The sequence below is a fragment of the Cynocephalus volans genome, chromosome 13 (genome assembly GCF_027409185.1).
Source record: "Cynocephalus volans isolate mCynVol1 chromosome 13, mCynVol1.pri, whole genome shotgun sequence".
Taxonomy (NCBI): domain Eukaryota; kingdom Metazoa; phylum Chordata; class Mammalia; order Dermoptera; family Cynocephalidae; genus Cynocephalus; species Cynocephalus volans.
Window position 1 is genome coordinate 89,354,439 of NC_084472.1, and position 21,735 is coordinate 89,376,173.

The 21,735-nt window shown below is 41.7% G+C and overlaps 1 protein-coding gene across 6 annotated transcripts in view; it reads right to left on the reverse strand.

The window, feature by feature from the left end:
* IRF2 (interferon regulatory factor 2) overlaps nucleotides 1-21,735 on the reverse strand; it is a 79,563-nt gene that overhangs the window by 21,504 nt on the left and 36,324 nt on the right. For 4 of the 6 annotated variants that reach the window (XM_063077076.1, XM_063077075.1, XM_063077074.1 and 1 more), the window contains exons 2-5: nucleotides 16,904-16,996; nucleotides 8,439-8,538; nucleotides 7,523-7,699; nucleotides 7,157-7,203 (exon numbers count right to left, since the gene is read on the reverse strand). In XM_063077076.1, coding sequence (XP_062933146.1) covers nucleotides 7,157-7,203; nucleotides 7,523-7,699; nucleotides 8,439-8,538; nucleotides 16,904-16,990 — 411 coding nt within the window. In that variant the 5' untranslated portion in view covers nucleotides 16,991-16,996. The remainder of the gene's footprint in view (nucleotides 1-7,156; nucleotides 7,204-7,522; nucleotides 7,700-8,438; nucleotides 8,539-16,903; nucleotides 16,997-21,735) is intronic. The other 2 variants (XM_063077080.1, XM_063077078.1) reach the window with 1 other exon arrangement.

Below are 21,735 nucleotides of genomic sequence, written 5' to 3' on the forward strand. Positions count from 1 at the left end.
AGTGTCTAGCCTTCCTAACTTCACCTCCTCACCTGGCCCTCACTGGTACCTGCAGTCCCCCTTGCACTACACTTGTGGAATCAAGCTCCCAGAGGGGGGGAAGCACATGGGCTTTGTGAAGATTAAATGAGATAAATGTGAACGTGGCATTTATATTAAATAAGTGCTTGCTATTATCAAAGGTCACCAATAAAACTCTGTTCTCCCAAATCCTATAACCTTTTCTCAGGTCCCTTTCCCTCAACTCCACACTCAGACGTCCAATAGGGAGGGCCACACTTTCTCTTCTTGTCAACCGGAATTATTTGTCATTGCTGCAATTCTTTCTCTCTCCAGGGGCCCCTTCCTTTCTGGAAGGCTTCCTCAGGGCCCCCTTGCCCCTTTCCCCAATCGTGCCCCCCATTCCATTATTGCACTTCCATGTCCTCGATTCCCTCAAAAGGAACTAAGTACAGGCATCTGAAGAAATTATGGAAAGAACTGTTTGCTTTTATGGGTTTTTTTGCTATCTTAACTTATTTTTTACTCATTCTGTGTCAGGTTTCTTATGAAAGTAATGAGTCAGACAGACTTGCATATATTTAAAAACCTAAATTATTCTGATTTCTCAGTTGAAGACCTCTAAGTGTTTCACATGATCTGCAGTTTAATTAGTGGCAAGTGATACTTTGATACTTTTATCACTTTACACTTGAGAAAACTATGACTCAGAGACTAAATTAATTTCCCAAGATGACACTGCTTTTAGCCTGAGGAGCTACAGGAACTGAACTCAGTCTTTGGTCATGCAATACGGTTCAATTCCAGGAGCTTCCATCTTAAGAAACCTTTGTATCCTGCACTAATTCCAATGGAGATTGAGGCAGAACTATTTTGTACACCGTCCTACTCCCCCAACCCTAGGTGTATCCTGGACTGTTTCTATAATGGAGCAGTATCTTCTACCAGTGGAGACTGAGAGAGACTATTTTGAACATTGTTTTGCTCCTCTCATCCCCACTTCAAAAAGAAACACCTGTCAGTTTCAAAGTCTTCAGTGCAAATCGTCTCACTGGTACTGTCACTGTGGAAGGACAATATAAATGGTAAATTGTAGAGGAAAATGTAGCCAGCGCCTTCCTCCAAGGTCTCCATCCAGGGTGCAGAACAGGACCAGGAGAGAAGGATCTGCACTAAACTTAGTCAAAATTTTTTAAACAGGGCTGGCCAGTTAGCTCAGTTGGTTAGAGCTCAGTCTTATAATACTGAAGTCATGGGTTCAGATCCCTGTACCGGCCAGCCGCTCCCCACCTCAAAAAATATTTTTTTTGCAAATGATAATAAGTAGGAATACCTAAATCTAAACTATATTTAAAATCCAAGAATCCCAAATTAAGAAAAGGGGTATAGCGTTCACTATGTAACATATGCACAGAGATCCGGCATGAACAGCTTTGGCCCACAAGTCCTGGTCCTCTCTGATGTCCCACTCCTGCCCTGTTGCAACTGTCCTCTGCTTTCCTGCACTGTAACCTGGCCTGGATAATCCTACACCATGCTCCTCTTTCTGTTCCCTTCCTCACTTCAGATATAGGCTGTCCTGTAAATCAAGTAGCCTGTAGCTTTCTTGGTTTCTGATCTTTTCACCTTGCTCTAAAGAAAACCAAAAAAAGATCATGTGTGTGTCCAGACTCCTATATGGTGCATTAACTCTGCCAAATAGTTATGCTCAAGGTCCTTTTCTGTAATTATAGAATCCAAGGTGTGGTCTACAGTTTAAAGGATTTTAAGCAAAAGCAAACTGGCACAAGAGAGAGTTCAGGGGCAGGGATGGCCTTCCTGAGACCTGTGAAATAATACACACCTGTTGGTTGGTCTCAGAGCTACCCTTGCTGGATGGACTTGGTGGACCTGAGGTAGGGAATGGCAGAGAGCTCCTGCTGGCCAGTGCTCCTCGCTCCTCTGCTGCAAACCCACACAGTCTCCTCCCTGTGCCAAAGCCCCTTGTCTAGAGCTCTCTCCTCTGCAGCCCAATATAACAGGCCCCAACCCATCTCCCATCCCCCAAAATGCCCTAATTCAGCTGTGCAAAGCCAGTGTCCTTGAAGTCAGATTTAAGAACATCAAATTTAAGGGCATCTCTAGGTCTCTCTGCTAACAAAAATTTCTGGGTGACAGCTGGGCTTCACAAAGCGGCCAGGAAATTGGACCTAGGAGTGTGCTCACACCACATCATGGAGGCCACCAGGCCATGAGAACAGAAGTTCTGGGAAAAAAGGCTGTCCTAGAAACATCTTCCTTCCCTTCCTTCCTTGCACCCAGGCCGTCTTCATTCTCCTCCTCTCACTGCAGCATCCCTTTCAAAGGCTTTTTTCCTTGGCTCACTGTACTGTCCCTCTTCTCCACGAGTCCTTGTCTCCGTCTCACGCAGCCATGTCGCTCTTAGGTAAATGACCACACGTCTGCACTTCCACCACTTACCTGAGCTCCATGCCTGCTAGATCCGACTTCCCACCTGACAGCTGCTTTACGGGGCTCTCTGTCGTTTCTAACTCAACATGGTGAAACTTAAACTCACCCTGTTCGAGCTCCATTCCCTCTCTGAAGTTTAAAAGCTCGGGGGTTCCCATCTTCATCCTTCACAGCCTCTTCCATTCTCTGGAGAAGTGTCTCCTCCTCACGATCCCCAGGGCCAGCACCTCTGGCCACACTCTGTGCTGCAGTCTCCCCCTCCAGTCCTTCCTAGCACTGTGAGAAGTATCAGTCCCACCGTGCTCCAAGTCTGCTCCAAGGAGCTCAGCTGTGCCTTCTTTCATAAAATTATGCACAGACATCATGTAGGCCAAGCAGTGCCGTTGTCAAGAGCCACCAGCCAGGGAAGGGAGGAGCCAGAGCGGGCAGGATAAGCTCCATAACCTGTTTCATCCAGGGCAGCTCTAATTTTATCTGTTTTTCAAGCGGGTTGCTGGTGTGTGTTTTCATCTTATTAAAGTTTAAAACCTGAAGACCTCATCCAACCAACCGATGAAGGTGTCCAGTAACAGCCCTGACAGGTGGTCACCTGGCCCGTCTGTGAACAGCACGGGGAGTTCACTGGTTTTCATCCAGCTCCTATCTCTGTCAGGGCTAACAGCTCTATCAAAAAGCTCTGCTGAACCAAGATCTGTTTTTCTCTAACTTCTCCTCTTAGGTCTGCATTCAGAACTAATACAGACCAACCCTACTCTCCACCGAATGACTTTAGAGACCCTTCTCACTTATATTTCCATCGTAACACTAGTGCTTTGCCCTTGGAGCACTTTACAGTTTCAAAGCACAGATCCTTCATCTGCAAACAGCCCTCCAAGGCAGGACGTCTTCGTTTGTGTCCACCCTACCTACGATGTCATTATTTACCATCGTTCCCTCACACACACTCCTCCTCTAATCAAGCCAGTTTCCTGATTCATCTAGGGAAAACCAAGCAAGAACTCTAAGCAAGAACAGCCCCCGAGGCCTGGCTCAGGTCCCACAGCTTCCAAGCTTCCAAAAGGCTGAGAGGCACTGGGTGAGGTGACAGAGCGTGAGTTCTGGAGTTGGACTGACCTGGATGCAAATCCCAGCTCCATAGCAGTGCCACTTTGGGAAAGTAACTCAGCCTCTGTCTCCATTTCCTCAATATGCCAAAGAGAGATAGCCTGCCCATGACAGACAGCACTAAATGAGGAAGTAATTGCAGCTCAGAACTTGGGAGGGGCTCAGAAAAAAACTAGCGCCCCTCTGTCTTACCCACTTCTATCCTTACTGATCTTGGTTTGTCTGAATTCCCACAGAGCAATCGGTCCTGTGATATTTTTTGAAACACATGTATGCCCTGACGATGTACAATCTGGTACTGCACACTGTAGTTTTTCTTGTTTTTATTTCCTTTCACAGCAAGTTCCCTCCACATAGCTTAAGTAAAAAACATGGCTCGCTGAGTACACAGGTTATACTCTCAAAAAGGCTAACAGAGAAGGTTGAGGCAGCGTTTCTGCACCTACCACATGGCCGGTGGGCTTGGGTCTTCCAGTCTTGGGGAAATTACTTGCTGGGCAACATGTATCAGGAAGATCTATCATCTGAGTGACCCAAGAAAACTTCTGACGCTCAGCTCACGTGTTCTGAACATTGTTTGCTAATTAAAAGTTCAATTCAACTGGAATTGAAGATTAGAAAGAGCTTGCTTCAAAAGCAAGTTTTCATACCTAGTTACTGCACACAAGACAAACTTTCTCAATGGAAGAACCTACTTAGTCTATCCAGTTACATATTTGTACAGGACATATGAATGCAGAGCTTATGTGTTCTGACATAAAACAAAAAGTGATATATTAATATCTCAGTAAGGGTAAGGGCTTTTGACTGTACAAATCCAGACGACCTGCGGAGTTAACTTTTGAAACATTCCATAGAAACATTAAGTCAACACAATGGCTTTAGCAGCCATGAACCAGAGAATGTGGGAAGCCCACTGGCCATATCCATGTTCTACTGCCACATTGTGAGTAGATTAAAATTCAGAAGTTTGGCTGTGCTTATGTCTGATGAATCACCTGCCTTTTACTGAAGAGACAATGTCCCTTTCAGGCTCAAGTTTCAGGTATTAACCATATCTTTATTACACAAGGATTTCATAATGTACAGTACACTTTGCTGAGATGGAACTTGAACCACATGCTTGTACCTACGGGGAACCTCTCACTTACTTCCCTGGGTCAATAAGGCCAAGCCCCACCCAAGGCTGTACCTCCCACAACTTGCTCATTTTAGGGGCCACATGGAAGATTCTGCCAACGTCGATGTGACCGCAGGTATCCTTACTTATAAGACCACATGTCATCAATTCTAAGATGCATATTTCCTCACATTTCCACATCCCTGAAATAGGATGTGCCTTGCAATCAGTTATGTGTCATGGTTTCACCGGAGGCGGTCTTTTCTGCTTAGAGATACCTAAAATAATGGTGGATCTTACAGCCACTGGCATCTGACATTCAGTGAAATATGGTGGATATACCTGAACAAAGTGTGTTGAAAAGTGAACATCTGTTACTTCATGCTTATTTCTCCATTAACTGCAATTATGAAGTTAAATCTGCATCCTAATGTAAAATTTCTCAACTCTTGCCCACATATTATACTTATTTACACATCTATTTAGTTAAATGCTTATGCATCTATTCAGTTATCGAATATGTATTAATTATCCATTCTGTGCCAGACACTGACCTAGATGCTGTAAAAAATATAGTAAATGTAATAAATACGATATAGTTACACTTAAGACTGTAGTAAATTCTTCAAAATTACATATTTGTGGGGAAGTTGTACTTTTCCAACTAAAATACACTAATCAAACTGTGGGGAACTTGATACAGCTAACAACTAGGTTTATTCAACAGCAAGAAAAAAATAAATTTTTTTAAAAAGTGATGTAGGGAAACCTTACAGTTCGAAAAAAAAAAAAAATTACCTTAAGAGACATATCCAAAAATCACATGGATCTTACATGGATCTTAATTCAAGTAAAGAAAGTACTGTGCAAAAGTTATAACACTGATGACACAACTGGAAACCTGAACACTGGCTGGATATTTGGTGATATCAAGGAATTACTGTTAATTTTCTCAGGTCCAATAATAGTGGTATTTTTAAAGACACTTTTAAAGATACATACTAAAATATTTATGCCAAAAATGATATGATGTTTGGAATTTATTTCAACATATTAAGCTGTACCATAAGAAATTGTTTTTGTAAGTCAAAAATTGTTGAATTCCTGCGATTTCATAGTGGAGGTCCGGAGGCAGGTGGAGATAATGAAACAAAACTGGCCAGGAGCTGATTAATGTTGAAATTGGACTGACGTAATTGGACGGGGTAAATTTTACTCATCTGTTTCCTTTCTATGCATATAAAACTTTTCCACAACAAAAAGTTAAAACAAAAGCATAATACTATGCTGTATTTAAAATAAGTAACAAACTAAAAATATTGAAAGTGAAACTGGAAGTATCACTGCTAAAACACTCCACCTAAAATATTTATTTTCCATTATGTAACTAAATATCTCTGCAACTTTAACAATTTCCCTCAAAATCTGACTACCTTTACAAGTCTAACTTTACATCTGAAGTAAATTATTTTGGGTTTTTTTTCAGCCACTTCAACTTACTGGCTTGTTTACAAACATTGTGCTGTCTGGACAGTTTTGTTTTTCCACCCCCGCCCCAACATTTTATTCTAGATAAATAAGAATGCTTAACATCTCTTTCAAGTTCAGTTCTAAATAATCATGTGACCTTGGTTGTTTGTCACTCAACCCTCTTGAGCCTCAGTTTCTTCATCTGCCAGTGGGGCCCAGTAAATAGGTAATCTCTCTGATGGTCTACGGGTCTGTGACAGTAGGCAGTGCCTGCTCTCTGCTTAGCAACTGAAGGTCGTCCCAATTTTGCATGGGATACCTGGCTCTTCTATCACTATGTAACAATGGCTACCCAATCTATGCACAAAGATCCTTAAACTGCAGGGGAGTTCAGACTACACAGTCTACTGAAAAACTCACATACACAGACACATCCCTATGCAAAACCCTTGGGAGTTATGAGAGATGCTTCTATATAGTGGAGTAGGAAAAAACTATTAGGAACCACACTAATAGAGTGCTTGAGTTGACTGCTGTGTCCCCAACTTAATGGCCTGTGATGGAATATATATATAAAATATGGTTAATACATTTTAATAGAAGTACATAATAGAAGTATATTTTATATATCTTAAAATATATCTAATAGCCTGAAAATATGCTTAATAGTATCAGACATAAGCTGGTTCCTGGAGCTTGGCTAGAACTAAGTGACCAACTAGCAACAGTTATAGTGACCAGACGGAGGCTTCAGACTGTCAAGCTCAGTGTGAATTTGTGACTTCATTCATAAATTTCTCAGTGAAACTGGATTAAGTGGGGATACGTGTACCTGTGTCTGCAAGTGGGTACCTGCCAAAGAGGAGACTTGGAAAGCACACAAAACACAATAGCAAAAGAAGAGAGATTAAACACACTGCAGAGGTCATATTACTTGTTTTTATGAACACAGAATATGAATCATTAATATCGTCACAACTCTGGCTTTCTCTCTGAACAACCAAAGATTACCTTGATGTGCTTAACTCTGTCTTCCTTTTCTGTCTTTGGTTTCTTTCCTGTGGCAACAAAAAAGTAGTTCTGGATTAATTCATTGAGGATGTAAAGAGAAACACTTCCCCTAAATTAAATTCTTTCAGAAAAATCTCAGTGAACTTATTCCTTTAATCTGTACATGGTCAAAATTCCAAATGTATCCTTTATTGCCTTCAGTGACTTGAAACTCGTTTTTCCAAGCTAGGTAAGGGCAGAAAGATCACCTACAGTATGAACAGGTGTTCTACCTTTGAAGTGACTACAGATGTAGAAATAAAAAAATCACAAAGGTACTATGACATAAACTGAGTAATCATTTTTTTAATCAGTAAACACTTCTACCTTTCTTAGAAGGCCGTTCAGATAAGGGCAACATCCGGTACACTCTGAAGGCATTGTTTCCTTTCTTTATACTTTTGTCCTTAACTTCTTCAATATCAGGCAAGGAGTTCATGGCACACCTAAAATTTGCCTTCCATGTTTTGGGATCGGGTTTATCCACTCCTGGTTGATGCTTTCCTAACAAAATAGTGAAAGATTTAGAAAAAGAGGGAAAAAATTAGATACAGAGTAAAAAATTTCTCAAAACACAGTATTGCCAGCCAGGTAGCACAAAGAAACCTTTTCATTCCAGGCTGCACCTACAGTGACCAACTGTCCTGGCTTGCCTGGGACTGAAAAGGTTCTTGAGATGCAGGAATTTTATTTTTAAAACCTGGACAGTTACAGACACACTGGGAGAAGCTGGTCACCCTGGTTCCACCAAACAGCTTGAGAAAAAAGCATAATGGTCGAAGAATGGAGAATCAATGTTAAGTAATCCAGCCGACTGGAAGGCTGGCAGGCCAACAACAGAAGTAACCTGAGTACCTCTTTCTCATGTGACTCTCAAATATTAAGTAAAAAGTTCATTCCTGTAAATAGCTTCCCTACTTCAATTATGTAATAAATAAATATAATCCTGACTACTTTGGGGGAGATCAACTCAACCCAAGTTTATAGCGCCAGAACAAATGAGTTTATTCCCCTTGTAACACCCGGGGAAGTTATGAGACTACCACATTTACAGAAAACTTAAGGTCTCAGACTCCATGGGAGGAGTGGAATATCACTTCTGAGTGACGTAGCTTGAGGACAAGTCACAGGTTTTTCAGAGCTATCTTCATGAGGCCATAAGCCAGGACATTTTATATACGTAATGAAAGCAATAATAAACGATAGCGCCCACCTCCAGAAATGATGGGGGGAGTTTTAATACCTGTATGGATTGCCCAGTTTCTAAAGAGCGGTGCATCTTTTTCCACATCCCACCCATGTCTAGCTGCATGCATCCAAGGGATCTGAAAAATCTTCTTTTCCTGGAAAAAAAAAAAAGTAAACAGGAACTGCATTCATGGGTTTTGGCCCACCACTGCAGAGGATTCTTCGAGCTAGAAAGATTCCCCACTAAGCGTCACTGAGTTTGTGGCATTTCTACAGTAAAATCTACCGTAAACCAAACCCACTTCCCCACTGGGTCCCAAATCTTCACTGTCCACTCTGGGTGAGATCCAGTCTTGCAGAGTCCAGCAGAGCAGAAATGTGTTCCAAGGTCAAAGGTGATGATTTGGGTATGCCAGTGTGTTCCACTATTGCCCATCTTCTCTTTTATAGGGCCACAGGTAACTGGCTACCGACTGAAACTTCTGATGCTTATTCTTATTTATTTCCATCATTTGGTAAATAGAGATTTCAGCTGCCTTAGGGAAATAAAAAATTAGGCAACTTTCTAACATAACACCACTTTATGCTGCAAAAGTCATGTTGGTGTATCCGAGGCCATTGTCACAGAGACCAAGCATCTCTGTGTGCTTGTGTATCCAACAGAAACAGAAGATTTTTTCTAATGCTCTAATCACTATGGGTCTACTGCCCTGCATGAAATAGCAAAAAGTACAAAGACGTGTAGATTACAAGATGACACACATTTTCTAGAGAAAATTTTCTCAATTCAATGTTTATATCAGACTATCTTTCTCTCTCTCTCACAGCCTAAGAGGTAACTCAAAATTGCTCAAATAGACCCTGTTAAACCCATGATTAGAAACTAATGCTTTAGAAACAAAGTCATCCTCATAGTAAAACTACATATGTGAAACCTAGCTCTTCTGACAGTACCAGCTATTATGAAGGTCCCTGTGAAGTCCCCACTGTATATTCACTACACATACCCACATGGGGCTCAGTTTTGTTTCTTGCAACAACCTAATGAGCCATGTTATAATTTCCATTTAACAGCTGAGGGAACTGAGGAACAGAATTAAATCATTTAGCCAAGGAACTTAGGGTAATAAGTATCTGAGTTCAAAACTGAGGTCATCCCCTATTAAGTCATCCCCAACTAAGTGATCCCCTATTCAATCACTTAATGACCACACATATTGTCTCCCAGCTTCTAGATGTGGAAGATTCCCTGTCCTATGACAGACCTGTTGACTTGGATTCCATAGAGATTAAATCCCAGAAAACTATTTTTTAAAGCTCTCAAGGTAGCTCTGATAATTGCTTGTATGGGGATCCCTGCACTATAAGGTGGGGAAGGAAAGGAAATGTCAGTAGGGACTTTCCGCCACGGTTGTCTCACACAGTGAATTAGAGACAGGGTCTCACTGTCCCAGAAGGGACTCAGAACCTCTTCACTGAACCAAATACAAAGATAGAACTAAAAATATTTCAGAACACTGGAGAGTTTCCCAAAAACTGTTAAAAGGGAAAATTCTATCATATTTTAAGAAGTCAGTTAACAAAGAAGAACTGAAAGAAAGTGAGACTTTATGAAAAACTTATTGTTCGTTCTGTATCATCCACAGAGACAGCGGGGTTTCAGGTTAGCCATTTTCAAAAAGGTACTTGATCAGAAAAGTGCTGAGTGAAATTTTATTTTTCTTTTCTTTTCTTTTTTTTTTTTTTTTTTTTGTCGTTTTTTCGTGACCGGCACTCAGCCAGTGAGTGCACCGGTCAGTCCTATATAGGATCCGAACCCGCGGCGGGAGCGTCGCCGCACTCCCAGCGCAGCACTCTACCAAGTGCGCCACGGGCTCGGCCCTGAAATTTTAGTTTTCAATGTAGATGAAAATCAGAGAGCAAAATCACTGAAAGCAGTCTTTTGATAGTCTCATGAAAATGAATAAAAATGAAAAAGAAATGATTTCAGTGAAAGGATTTTTCCCAAAGTGCACACCCAGAATCTAAAGCTTTATGTTTAAACATACAGACCCTTAAGAGTTTGCTATTGTAGAACTGAAGTTACCAGAGGTGGGAAAGGGAGGCGGGAAGTAAGAGCGGAACTGGTGAAGGGCCATGAAAAACGATTACATTGCATAATGTTGAATACACTAATTATCCTGATGTGAGCATCACATATTGCACACAGGTATTGATATTCAACTCTGTACTCCACAGGTATATACAATCAACTACGCTGCTGTACTCTTTTCTAGGTAAAGGGAGTTCTGGGGTGACCCAATCTGAAATCTACCTTGCAGGACACAAAGTTGATCCAAATAAGGTAGATCTTTTTAAGCATTTGCACACACACACGCACACACACACACACACACACACACACACAAACACAAACTTAGTCTCATAAAAACTATGTGAAAATCATGAAACCACAAAAGCAATGACTACACTCAGCAACGTCCACTGTGAATCCTCTTGAAATGCGCAAAGGACCCGAATAGATCTTTCTCCAAAAAAAGATATAAAAATGACCATAAGTACATGAAAAGATGCTCAACATCACTAATCACTGAGGAAATACAAATCAAAACAACAAGGTAACACCTCACACCCACTAGGATGGCTGAAATTTAAAAAAGAAAAAATATATGTATATGTATATATATATAAAACAAGTATTGGTGAGGACGTGGAGAAACCAGGAACCCTCAGACACCACTGGAGGGAATGTAAAATGGTGCAATTGCAGGGGAAAACAGTTTGGCCAGGCCGATCTCAAAAAGTTAAGCACAACACTGCCCTGGGGCCCACCTGGGGTCCTGGGGTCCTGAGGTCTGGAGTCGGGGACCAACCCCTCCTCCTGCAACCAGGCAAGGAAAACACCAAAAACACCACTTCTATGTGGGCGGCCACCACAGCCACCACAATAGCCACAGCTGCCACAAAAGCAGCTAGACGCCACAACCATCATGCAGATGACGCCAGCCACTCAAGTGCACTGACACAAGGACAGTCACCAGCAGAGACCAAAGAAAAGAAGAGAGCATTTCTCTCCACAAAGCCCATTCCAGAGTGACAGAAGAAGCATCTGCTCTACGATAATAGTGGGGGACCTGAAGACACCTCTCTCAGCACAGGACAGAACATCTAGGCAACAAATCAAAAGTAATAGTTACTCTTTAAGGAGAGAAGAAATTTAGGGTTATCAGAGGTGGGGGTTGGTGGGGGAGGGGGATGGGAAGAGACTGGATAAGGGGCATAAAGAATAAGTATGATTTGTAATAATGTATATGCTTTAATAATATTGATTTGATCAACATACATCAACATTGAACCCCAAAAATATGTATAATCAATTATGATTCAATTAAAAAAAAGAAAAAAGTTAAGCACAGAATTATCAGATGACCCAGTAATTTCACTCCTGGGTATATACCCAAAGAACTGCAAATAGGTGTTCAAACAATAACTGATACATGAATGTTCATAGCAGCACTACTCACAAAAGTCAAAAGATGGAAACAATCCAAATATCCATCAGCTGATAATCGGATAAACAAAATATGGTATTTCCATACAGTGGAATATTATTCAGCCACAAAAAAAGGAATGAAGTACTGACACTTGCTACCACACGAATGAACTTTGAAAACATTACCCTAAGTAAAAGAGGCCACACGTTGAATGATTCTATTTATATGAAATATCCAGAAAAGGCAAATTTACAGAGACAGAAAGCAGATTAGTGGTTGCCATGAGCTAGGGGAGAGGGAAATGGGAGGCGACTATTCAATGGGTACAGTGTTTCCCCTTGGCGGATAAAACTGTTTGTTCTGGAACTAGATAGTGGTGACTGTTGCACAACATTGTGGATGTACTAAATTGTACATAAAACAGTTAAAATGGTAAATTGTTTAAAAACTACATGTAACTTTTAACTAGTTTTTTTATATTGCAGAAAAAAGAAACCACTAATAAATGTAACACAGATACCTTTAAAATAGTATCACAGATAACTTTTTTTTTCTTAAAGACTATATTGAAAGGTAAAAGGTAAGATTCATTTAAAAACTGAAAGAGATGCCGAGGAGCAAACATTCGGGTCCTTGATCACTGGGTTCTACTGAAGAGTGATGGTGTTGCTATGTGTCTGTGTAAACACTGTCAGTAAGTCCCAGGTGGCTCAGAATTCCCAGGTGGCCAGTCCGGCCCACGCAGTAGCTGTACACACTGTGTATGGAAGAACTGCGTGTACAGAGTCCACTCGTGGAGACATACGTACGGAACCCTGCCCTTTGAGGGCAGAAGAGATGAGTGTGGCTTGAGTCCAGAAAAGCATTTAAGATTATCTGGAGCAACGCAGAACAAACATACCTTGGCCCCATGTGGAAACTAGTTACGTTATCTCCCTCTGCCTCTTCTTTCCCCCGATATTTATAAGACATTCCAACTAGTTTGCTATTTTTGTTTGGATTTCCTACCCCGTTCAGAGACAGCCTGATGGTTACACAAATACAAGCCTGCATTCAAAGTGAAGAAAAGGGAAAGGTCTAGAACAGATGATCCTTGTGCTTAAGGAACGGCCTTGGTGCGTGGATCCAGGTGGATCTCCAGTATGAAATAGAAAACATCAGTAACCAGAGCGGGAATCCCGCAGAGCTATAAGAGAAACAATAAACCTGGATGTGGCCGCCTCTTTCCTTCCTCAAGAAATGGCCCAGGGAAACCACAAGCAAGCATTTGAACAAATCCAGAACTACAATGGTCTCTTCAACAAGTCAATGGCAAGAAGGAAAAAAAAGGAGTAATAACTGTTACGATCAGGAGAGACATAGAGTCACAAAAAACAAACACAACCTGTGGACTTTCTTTGGATTCTGATTTGAACAAATCAACTATAAAACGATATTTGGGGAATACTCAAGGCATTCTGAACATGAATGGGGCATTAATGATACTAAAAAATTTACTATTAATTTTGTCCAATTGATAACGATGTTGTGGATATATAAGAAAATGTCCTTAAGTCTTACACACGTACACTGTCAGGGAGTTGCTTTAACATATCATATGCACACATGCACACACACATGCAAAGATAAAACAAAATGCTAATAAATCTAGATGTAGGCATATGGGAATTTGCTATTCTATTCTTTCTAGCCATTAGACTATTTAAACATACTATTTACATTTGCAAATACTCATAATAAAAAGTAAATGTCCCAAGCCAAGGACCCACTCATGAACTAGTAATAAAATGCTGCTTTGTCAAACTTCCTCACTGTCCCTTTGGATTCCTCCCATTTCATTACCACCCTCCTTCAAATTTATTAGAAGTAGGAGATGGAAACAAATTTAAGGCACTAATTAACTACCTATTTATCTCTAAGAATGTACTGGGTTGAATGGACTCTCCATGTGAGAGACAGGTGACAACTGCCAGACCAGTGTTCCCAAATCTATCTTAACAGAACAAAAACACAGCCACCAGTGTTGCTCTTCTCAACTACACAACATTCATTCATGTACACATAGAATGACCTTACAGAGTGCCTCCTCCTTACACAGGGCCTGCCACTGAGCAGACAGTGACAAGGCAGGCATGGCACCTGTACACGGGGCTCCCAGCCTAGAGCACCTCACCGCAAACACGAGCACCTTCCAAATGCCAGATGAGGCGTAAGTGAATCTCAAAGGCCTGTGCACAGTGTCTGTTTCCTAAGAGTTAAAACAGTCTTCAGTGGGAAAAGAGATTTTGGAATGACCTCAAACTACTCAAAATATCAGCAGGGATTCTTAGGCGGAATGCTTGTGAATGGGAAGGAAACAACCTTAGGCTCTTGGTGAAGTCGTTTATGGGGAAAGATGAATGCCAACGGGCTTGAGTTAGCAGAAACCTATAAAAAGATGCCCTGTGGGAGTGTAGGTATGTATGGAAAAGACCCTGACCCTGTACAAGGCCTTCAACAACAGGGCCAGCACTGCCCACAAACACGGCCACATGCCCACCCTGGCCAGGCCCCAGTAGGATGCCTGCCTGACAGGACCCCTCAGGCCACGATGCAGCCCATGGACTCCTGTGCCAGCGCTGTCCTGAGAGGCGGCACACTCTCCTTTCCAGCTCTAGTGGAGGAGCCTGGCAAGATGGCAGAGACATCTACTTTCCCTCTCTGCCTCGGGAAGAGGACTCCAAGCCAAGAGCCAGATGAGGGAAGCTCAGCAGGCAAGGGCCACCTGAGGGGGACTAAGTGTTAGTTGCCCAAAGACAAATCCATTTGCCTTCTGGCCTGGTATCAGAACAACATAGACAAGTGGATGGAAGAAAAGGCATCTCCATGGAGGGTCCAGTAAGGAAGCAGCCTTCAGAGGGTGCCTAGGGCTGTTGTAACAAATCACCACAAACTGGGCGGCTTACGAAAGAAATTTACTCTATCACAGTTCTGGAGGCCAGAAATCCAAAATCAAGGTGCCGGCAGGGCTGCATTCCTTTCAAATGCTCTACAGGAGATCCCTTCCTTGCCTCTTCCAGCTTCTGGCTCTAGGAGTTCTTGGCCTGCAGCAGCATCGCTCCAATCTCTGCCTCGGTCTTCACATAGGCTTCTTCTCTGCATGTGTCTTCTCCTCTTCTGTCTCTTATTAAAACACTTAATGGATTTAGGGTCCAGCCAGATAATACAGGATGATCTCATGTTGAGGTACTTACCTGTGTCTGCAAAAACCCTTTTTCCAAATAAGGTAACGTTCACAAGTTCCAGGGTTTAGGATGTGGACATATCTTTTGCAGGAACCATAATTCAACCTACTGCAGAAGACAACTGGTTGCAGCATATTAACTGCCTACTCGATACAAGACACACAATGACACTGTATGTTCTCCACTGCAGCAAGCCAACCAAAATCGGTGGATGTGTTTTAAAAAAAAGAAAAACAGACAATTTACTTCTCTTCAGAATCCAGGAACATTTGCTTTAATCTCACACTCTAAGTCAAAACAGGTCATGTTATCTTGTTTTTCAAAATAGAATCCTACTTAACTTCTCTGTGCCTCAGTTTCCTTGTCTGTAAAATGGAAAATAGTAACAGTATCTACCTCATAGTAGGGATCATGTGAGTTAATGCATGTACCTTGGTTAGAAGAGTACCTGGTACACAGTAAGCACTTAATAAGCATTAGCTCTTATTATAATAATAATAATTATTATTATTTATTATCTATGTCTCTTAAACTCCCCCTTACTATCATCTGCTCTTTCTTACCTCCACATGTACCCCTGCTAACTGAGTAGGAAAGGAGCAATCCGATTTCTTGTTTGTTTGGAAAAGACTAATTACATATCTAAATCTAAAGCACTATAGATATAGCAAGCCTAGAAAAACATATTGTTTGCCCTAAGACTTTAAGATATGCAACAGACCACATGAAATAAGCATATGGTGTGTTCATATCTGTTCACTTCATACCCCATCCTGTTTCAGAAAGGACTCACTTAAATGGATACATTCAAATACAGTCACATTCAATTAAAAATAAGTGGATGAGGAGAAAGAACAAAAAGCAGCAAGATTTCAGAGATATCTGAGAAGATAAAATAAAGCCAGGAGTGATATTACTTAAAAAAAAAAAAAAAAATGCTGCAATATCCTGTTCAGTTGTTAGCAGCAGGCCACGATCTGCAATCTGGCTCTAAGCTCTTGCACCTGATACAGTGATAAAGCCTGACCAGCTAAATTATTCATCATGTCCTTAGGACCAAAAAAGAAAAGAGGAGGGAGGTGGAGAAGAAGAAAAAGACATTTGCTCCGAAGAACTGGTAGCAGGAGAGAAACTTCTCCCTTGGGCCTCCTGTGGGGGAGGGGAGGCGTGCAGGGGGGTGTAAATGATAAGTTGTTGCAAGACAGGTAGGCACACAAAGAAGGTTTCAGGGTAAAGATACAGAGAAGACATTTTTTAAAAGACAAAGTCAAAAGTTTTCTTTAAATAGAAAACATTGAAAAGAAAACCAATATGTCCCATTCCCATATAAAACCCTGGAACTTCCATGTCCTCTAATCCTAGAAAGCCAAGAAAGAAATCTGGAGACAGAAGAGGGTAAGCAGCGTTAAAGTAAAACACAGCAAGGAGCCCCCAATAAACAGTCAACCAAAACACCAAAGGTGAGTTGAAACTAGGAACTCAAGCTGGATGCTACAGTCTAAGAAGATTATAAAAATCTTTTTGATATAAAAACCTGATGATTGATTTATGATCTTTTTTTGTTTGATTCATTTTTGTAATGAATGAGTATAAGATGTTGAACACAAAGAACAATTTTACTTTTGGCAGTCCACATGGGTATGCTTTCAGCAAGGATCTCTCTCTCTCTCTCTCTCTCTCACACACACACACACACACACACACACGCACACGCACACGCACACACGCACGCGCACACACACACACACACACACACACACACACCCCACCCCTTGATGCACACCACCCCTTGATGCGCTTACCTTGTTAAGCCACTTTAGCCCTGGTATTGTATTTGAATTTATCTGTTCCTCCAGCCATGGGCGCATTCGCATCCTTTCCACCGGCATGGTGCCCTTTTGCAGAAAAGAAACAATATTAGGTATTTCTGCTATCAACTGTTGTGTCTGTACCCTGGCCTGACCCTTTTCTACCTTCCCCTTTCTCGGCGTTGGGGGCTAGGAAAGTGTATCCAGGGACTTTGTCCTAGAGCCACCTGTCCCTGCTTATCCATCCTATTCATCGCTGAGGAATGTCTCAGGGGAATAATGGAATGGCCCCAGCCTGCCATTCCCTGAGCCAGCTCTCCACTGAGAGGGTCTTGTCGACTGGCAGAAATCCAGCTAGCTAGAGGGCACAGACACCTCCAAGTGACTTTGCTAAAGCTGGGCTTTACCTCTTCCCATCCTGGCTGTGTTTACAGCAGAAACCTTCAAAGTATCAGGCATTCAGAGGACCAGTATTTTACAGTAACTTTGGGTACTGTCTTCCCAAGAGCCAAGGGCAGACAGAGCAAAACAGTTGCTGGGGGAATAAGTTATGATAACCAATTCATTCCTATTGGGCAACTGGGTTATAGAAATGCTTTGAAACCCCAATATTGGCACTTAAAACTCTAAAGGAATCAATTAATTTGGTTCCCGCAAAGTCTGTCACCAACTAAAGGTTCCTGCCTGACTTATTGTACCTACTTCCAGAGCTCACCAGCATCTTGTTCGGGCTTCACCTTTGATTTTGCTTCTCCCTAATACAATCTCTTACTCGTGCCCTCAAGCATCTTTCTGCAATACCAGCTGCCCCCTCTGATCTGACATCATCCCTTTTCTCTTTAATGTACTTTCCATTTGAAATTATTTCAGGGTCTGAACACCTTTCCTCCACCAGCCCACACAGTGCCTCTCCCCGCTCCCTCCAGATTCCCTGCTAAAACAGTCTTTCCCTTGTCCACCAAAATATATCCCAAGTAGAATCACTAACAAAGTATCTTCCAAACTGCCTACCACTCATTTTCACCCTGTTAACATTTAATGTGAGATCTGAAAGCAAAGACGATGACAATTCAAGCCTCCATTCTACAGGACTTCATGGACAGTGTGACATTATAATCCACTTAACTGGAGGCCCCAGGCCACCATTCTTTGAGACAGAAAAAGGAATCTTAGGGACATTCTAAAAAGACATGGAACGGCCATGCGGAGCCCGAAATATAGCTGTTTTTACTGCATCTCAAGCAGTTCCGTTCACTCATTCATCCACCCATTCGAAGATCAGGTATTGAGAATGGAGCTCCAGCAACTGGAAAAGATGAGACATTCCCTGCCGTCTAGGAATCCCCAGTCTAAGAGGACACAGGAAAGGAGGAAATTACCATGCCACACAAAGACAGCAAGGAGTTACAGAAGAGTTCTGGGATTGCTGGAAAAAGTTGTACACAGAGATTGCACCCGGTGAGACCAAGAGGATGGTGACCACCAACCCAGCCAGATCCTCCCTTTGAAGAAAATCTCAAGACACAGAGTGGGGACAGCTGAATCCAGAGCAGTAAAGAAAACAGAGGAAGAGCAGAAGTAGGGTAGTTACAGTAGTTACGAGCAGAGAGCAACAGACGCTGGCTCTGCGGAGGGGACCACATGACACGTAGAGCTGCTGCGGACCCCTAGCACTGCTGCTGTGCCTGCACTTAGTAATACAGAAAAACGAGAGGCAAGTGCAAGTAGCCCCGCTTCCAATTCATGATCATAATAATATGATATTTCCTCCCATATTTGTCAAAAATAACCCATTTGTAAAAAAAAAAAAAAAAAAAAAAAATGGCCACCGGAAAAATTTCAAAAAGCTTTCTGTTTTTAAAACGAAAGCCTGTGTGGGGAGATACTGTCGATCTGCATTATTTGCAGATTCTGTACTTGTGAATTTGCCTACTCACTGAAATTTATTTGTAACCCCAAATCAATACTCGTGGTGCTTTTGTGGTCATTCGCAGACCAGCGGAGAAAGGCAGAAAATTGGAGTCATCTGACGCACGCATTCCCAGCTGAGGTTGAACAGGGCAACACTCTACCGTCTCGTTTCCACTCTCCTCCTGCAAATAAGGGTCCTTTTCACAGTTTATTTAGTGCAACACTTTTCACATGCTTGTGCTTTTTGTTGGTGATTTTGCTATTTAAAATGGCCCCCAAGAGTGGTGCTATGTAGTGTTCCTAAGCACAAGAAGGCTATGACATGGAGAAATTACATGTATTAGGTAAGCTTCACTCAGGCATGAGTCATAGTGCTGTTGGCTGTGACTTCAAGGTTAATCAATCAATGGTAAATATTAAATAAGGTGTCTTTAAACAGAAAACTCATAAACAAGATTATACTCGTATATTGATCAGTTGACGAAAGTTCTGTGACCAGAGGCTTGCAGGAACCTGACATCCTTATAAGAGGAAAATGCGGACAAAGACACAGACAATGTCATGTGAAGACAGATACGGAGGGAAGACAGCCTTGTGAAGACAGAAGCAGAAACGGGAGTGACGCTGCCACAAGCCAAGGAATGCCTGCAGCTACCAGAAGCTGAAAGAGGAAAGGAAAGATCCTCCCCTAGAGCCTTCACAGAGGGAACATGGCCCTGCTGACATCTTGATTGCACACTCTGGCCTCCAAAACTGTGACAGAATAAATTTCTGTGGTTTGAAGCCACATAGTTTGTGATACTTTGTTATAACAGCCCTAAGAAACTAATACAGAAGGCACACACTGCAAAGGCCCTGAGGCAAGGGGATCAGCTGCTGGAAGGCAGTCAGCACCTGGGAGGATGCTAGAGACCAGACTAACCCTGCAGGGCCTGGAAAACCATGCCTAGAATTTTGGTTGACACCCTAGGACTGAAGAGAAAACTGAAAGATTTAAGCAAATGAATGATAAGGTTAGTTTTATTAGTAGGAAAGATAAGAGCAGATTATGAACTCTAGACCAGTGTGCATCACCAACTTCAATGTGCATAGGAATCTCAGTTCAGTAGTTCTAGGTAACCCCTGTAATACTACATTTCTAACAAGCTCCTAAGTCCTTGAACTACATTCTGAGAAGTGAGGCTCTAGATTCTCTTTAATTTTTACTGCCTGGATCTTCTGTGACTTCCTGCAGAATGCAGTCATTCTGGCTGATAGATCTCCTCCATGAGTTTAAGTGTCAGGTTTTACTGCCCCTTCAATCTGTTGGTCCATCCCCTGTTCACATAACATGCCTTTCTAGCAGGTATGCACTCAGCCAAACCTCAAACTTTATCTCTTCCCTAGCCAAAATACTATGGAAATCCAACATGTAAAAAAAAAATTTCAAAATTTTAGATCAGGACTGTTACTAATTATAAATGGATTTTCAGGAAAAGCAAATAAAGTAAGTAGTTTGTCAAAGTAGAGAAAACTCTTATAAAGGGCTTCACTTATTTCAGTTTTCATGTTTGGTTATTTGTTTTTGTTTTTGTTTCTGTTTTTTAATAGCTAGGACATCCCCAATGATACACAACAAAAAGCTAACCCATTTACATGAAGGAGTTTTCTCTCTCTTACTTGATTTCATACTCTTGCCCCATCTCCCACACACTGAACAGCTAATGAATTACCGGTGGTCTTACCATGTGACACAGAGCAAAAAGATTGCCATTTGACACAGATTTCTCATGACTGTCAGAGGGCAAGCATGCATCCTTACTCCTATGAAAGAAAGCAAAGGGAGAATTCTACACCTAGCACCTAGCCTAGCACCAGAAACAGATCATTTGTTGGACACTAAAAACAGATTATATTTCTAGAGATTAAAAGGCTGGTGATGACAAGCATAGAGGTTCACAGGACTATGTACTGAAAAGAAAAGATGCCTACTAGATAGATATTTTCTAGGTTCCATTACTGAAACTCAAGGTGACACATGGGTCTTCTCTCTGCACAGCAAGTCTCCCACGGGCACTAACATGTGAAACTTGAACAAAGCTTGAAAAGGCAGGTAATTAAGTGGAGAGGACATGGACATTCTATTTTTGCTTCAGAGAACCAAAACACATGAAAATCAGGACACGTGTGTCCAGTCCTGACTCTGCCCTTGCTGGTGAATGTCTTTGGGCTGGTCATCCATCTTTACAGTTCACACTTTGATCAGAAAAATGAGACATTTCAAAAAGATGATTTCTGAGGTTATCTATGATTCTATGAGTCCTTTTAAAAAACAAAGGCTCATAAGCTGATTTATCTTTTCCATAAGCTTCTATTCTTGTACACTGCGATGTTTTTTAAAGGACAATGCTAAAATGTTATGATTCTATAAACCTATAAAATACGAGCAATCTCTGCTTCAAAGGAAGAAAAAGAGTTGAAGCATCTACCCTCAAGCTTGACAAAAAGCACTTTGCAAAAATCACCTATTATTACACCTTTGAAATTGGGTTGGGACCATCTTCAAAACCATGGCATCTTGGTTATAAATCAATTCAGCACATGGTGGGCAATTGGAATATCACTGGTGCCAGGGCCACTGCAAAAAGGCATGCAAGCTATTCACTGTGATTCATGTGACATGGTTTCCCATGAAGCTGACGATGCTCTGGTCCTGATTAGTGCCATTAACAGTGATCTCGAATTTTCACCAAAATAACTGAGGTTTGGATGTTGGAATTGTAATAGCAATGGCTAGTATTTGTTGAGTACTTACTATGTGCCAGGCATTAAAACTAGGGTTTTCTATGAGTTTTGGCATTTAACTCTTAGTAGGGACTTAATTAGTATCCTTATGATAGATAAAGGGATAGGTTGGGACACTGCTGAAAAGCAAC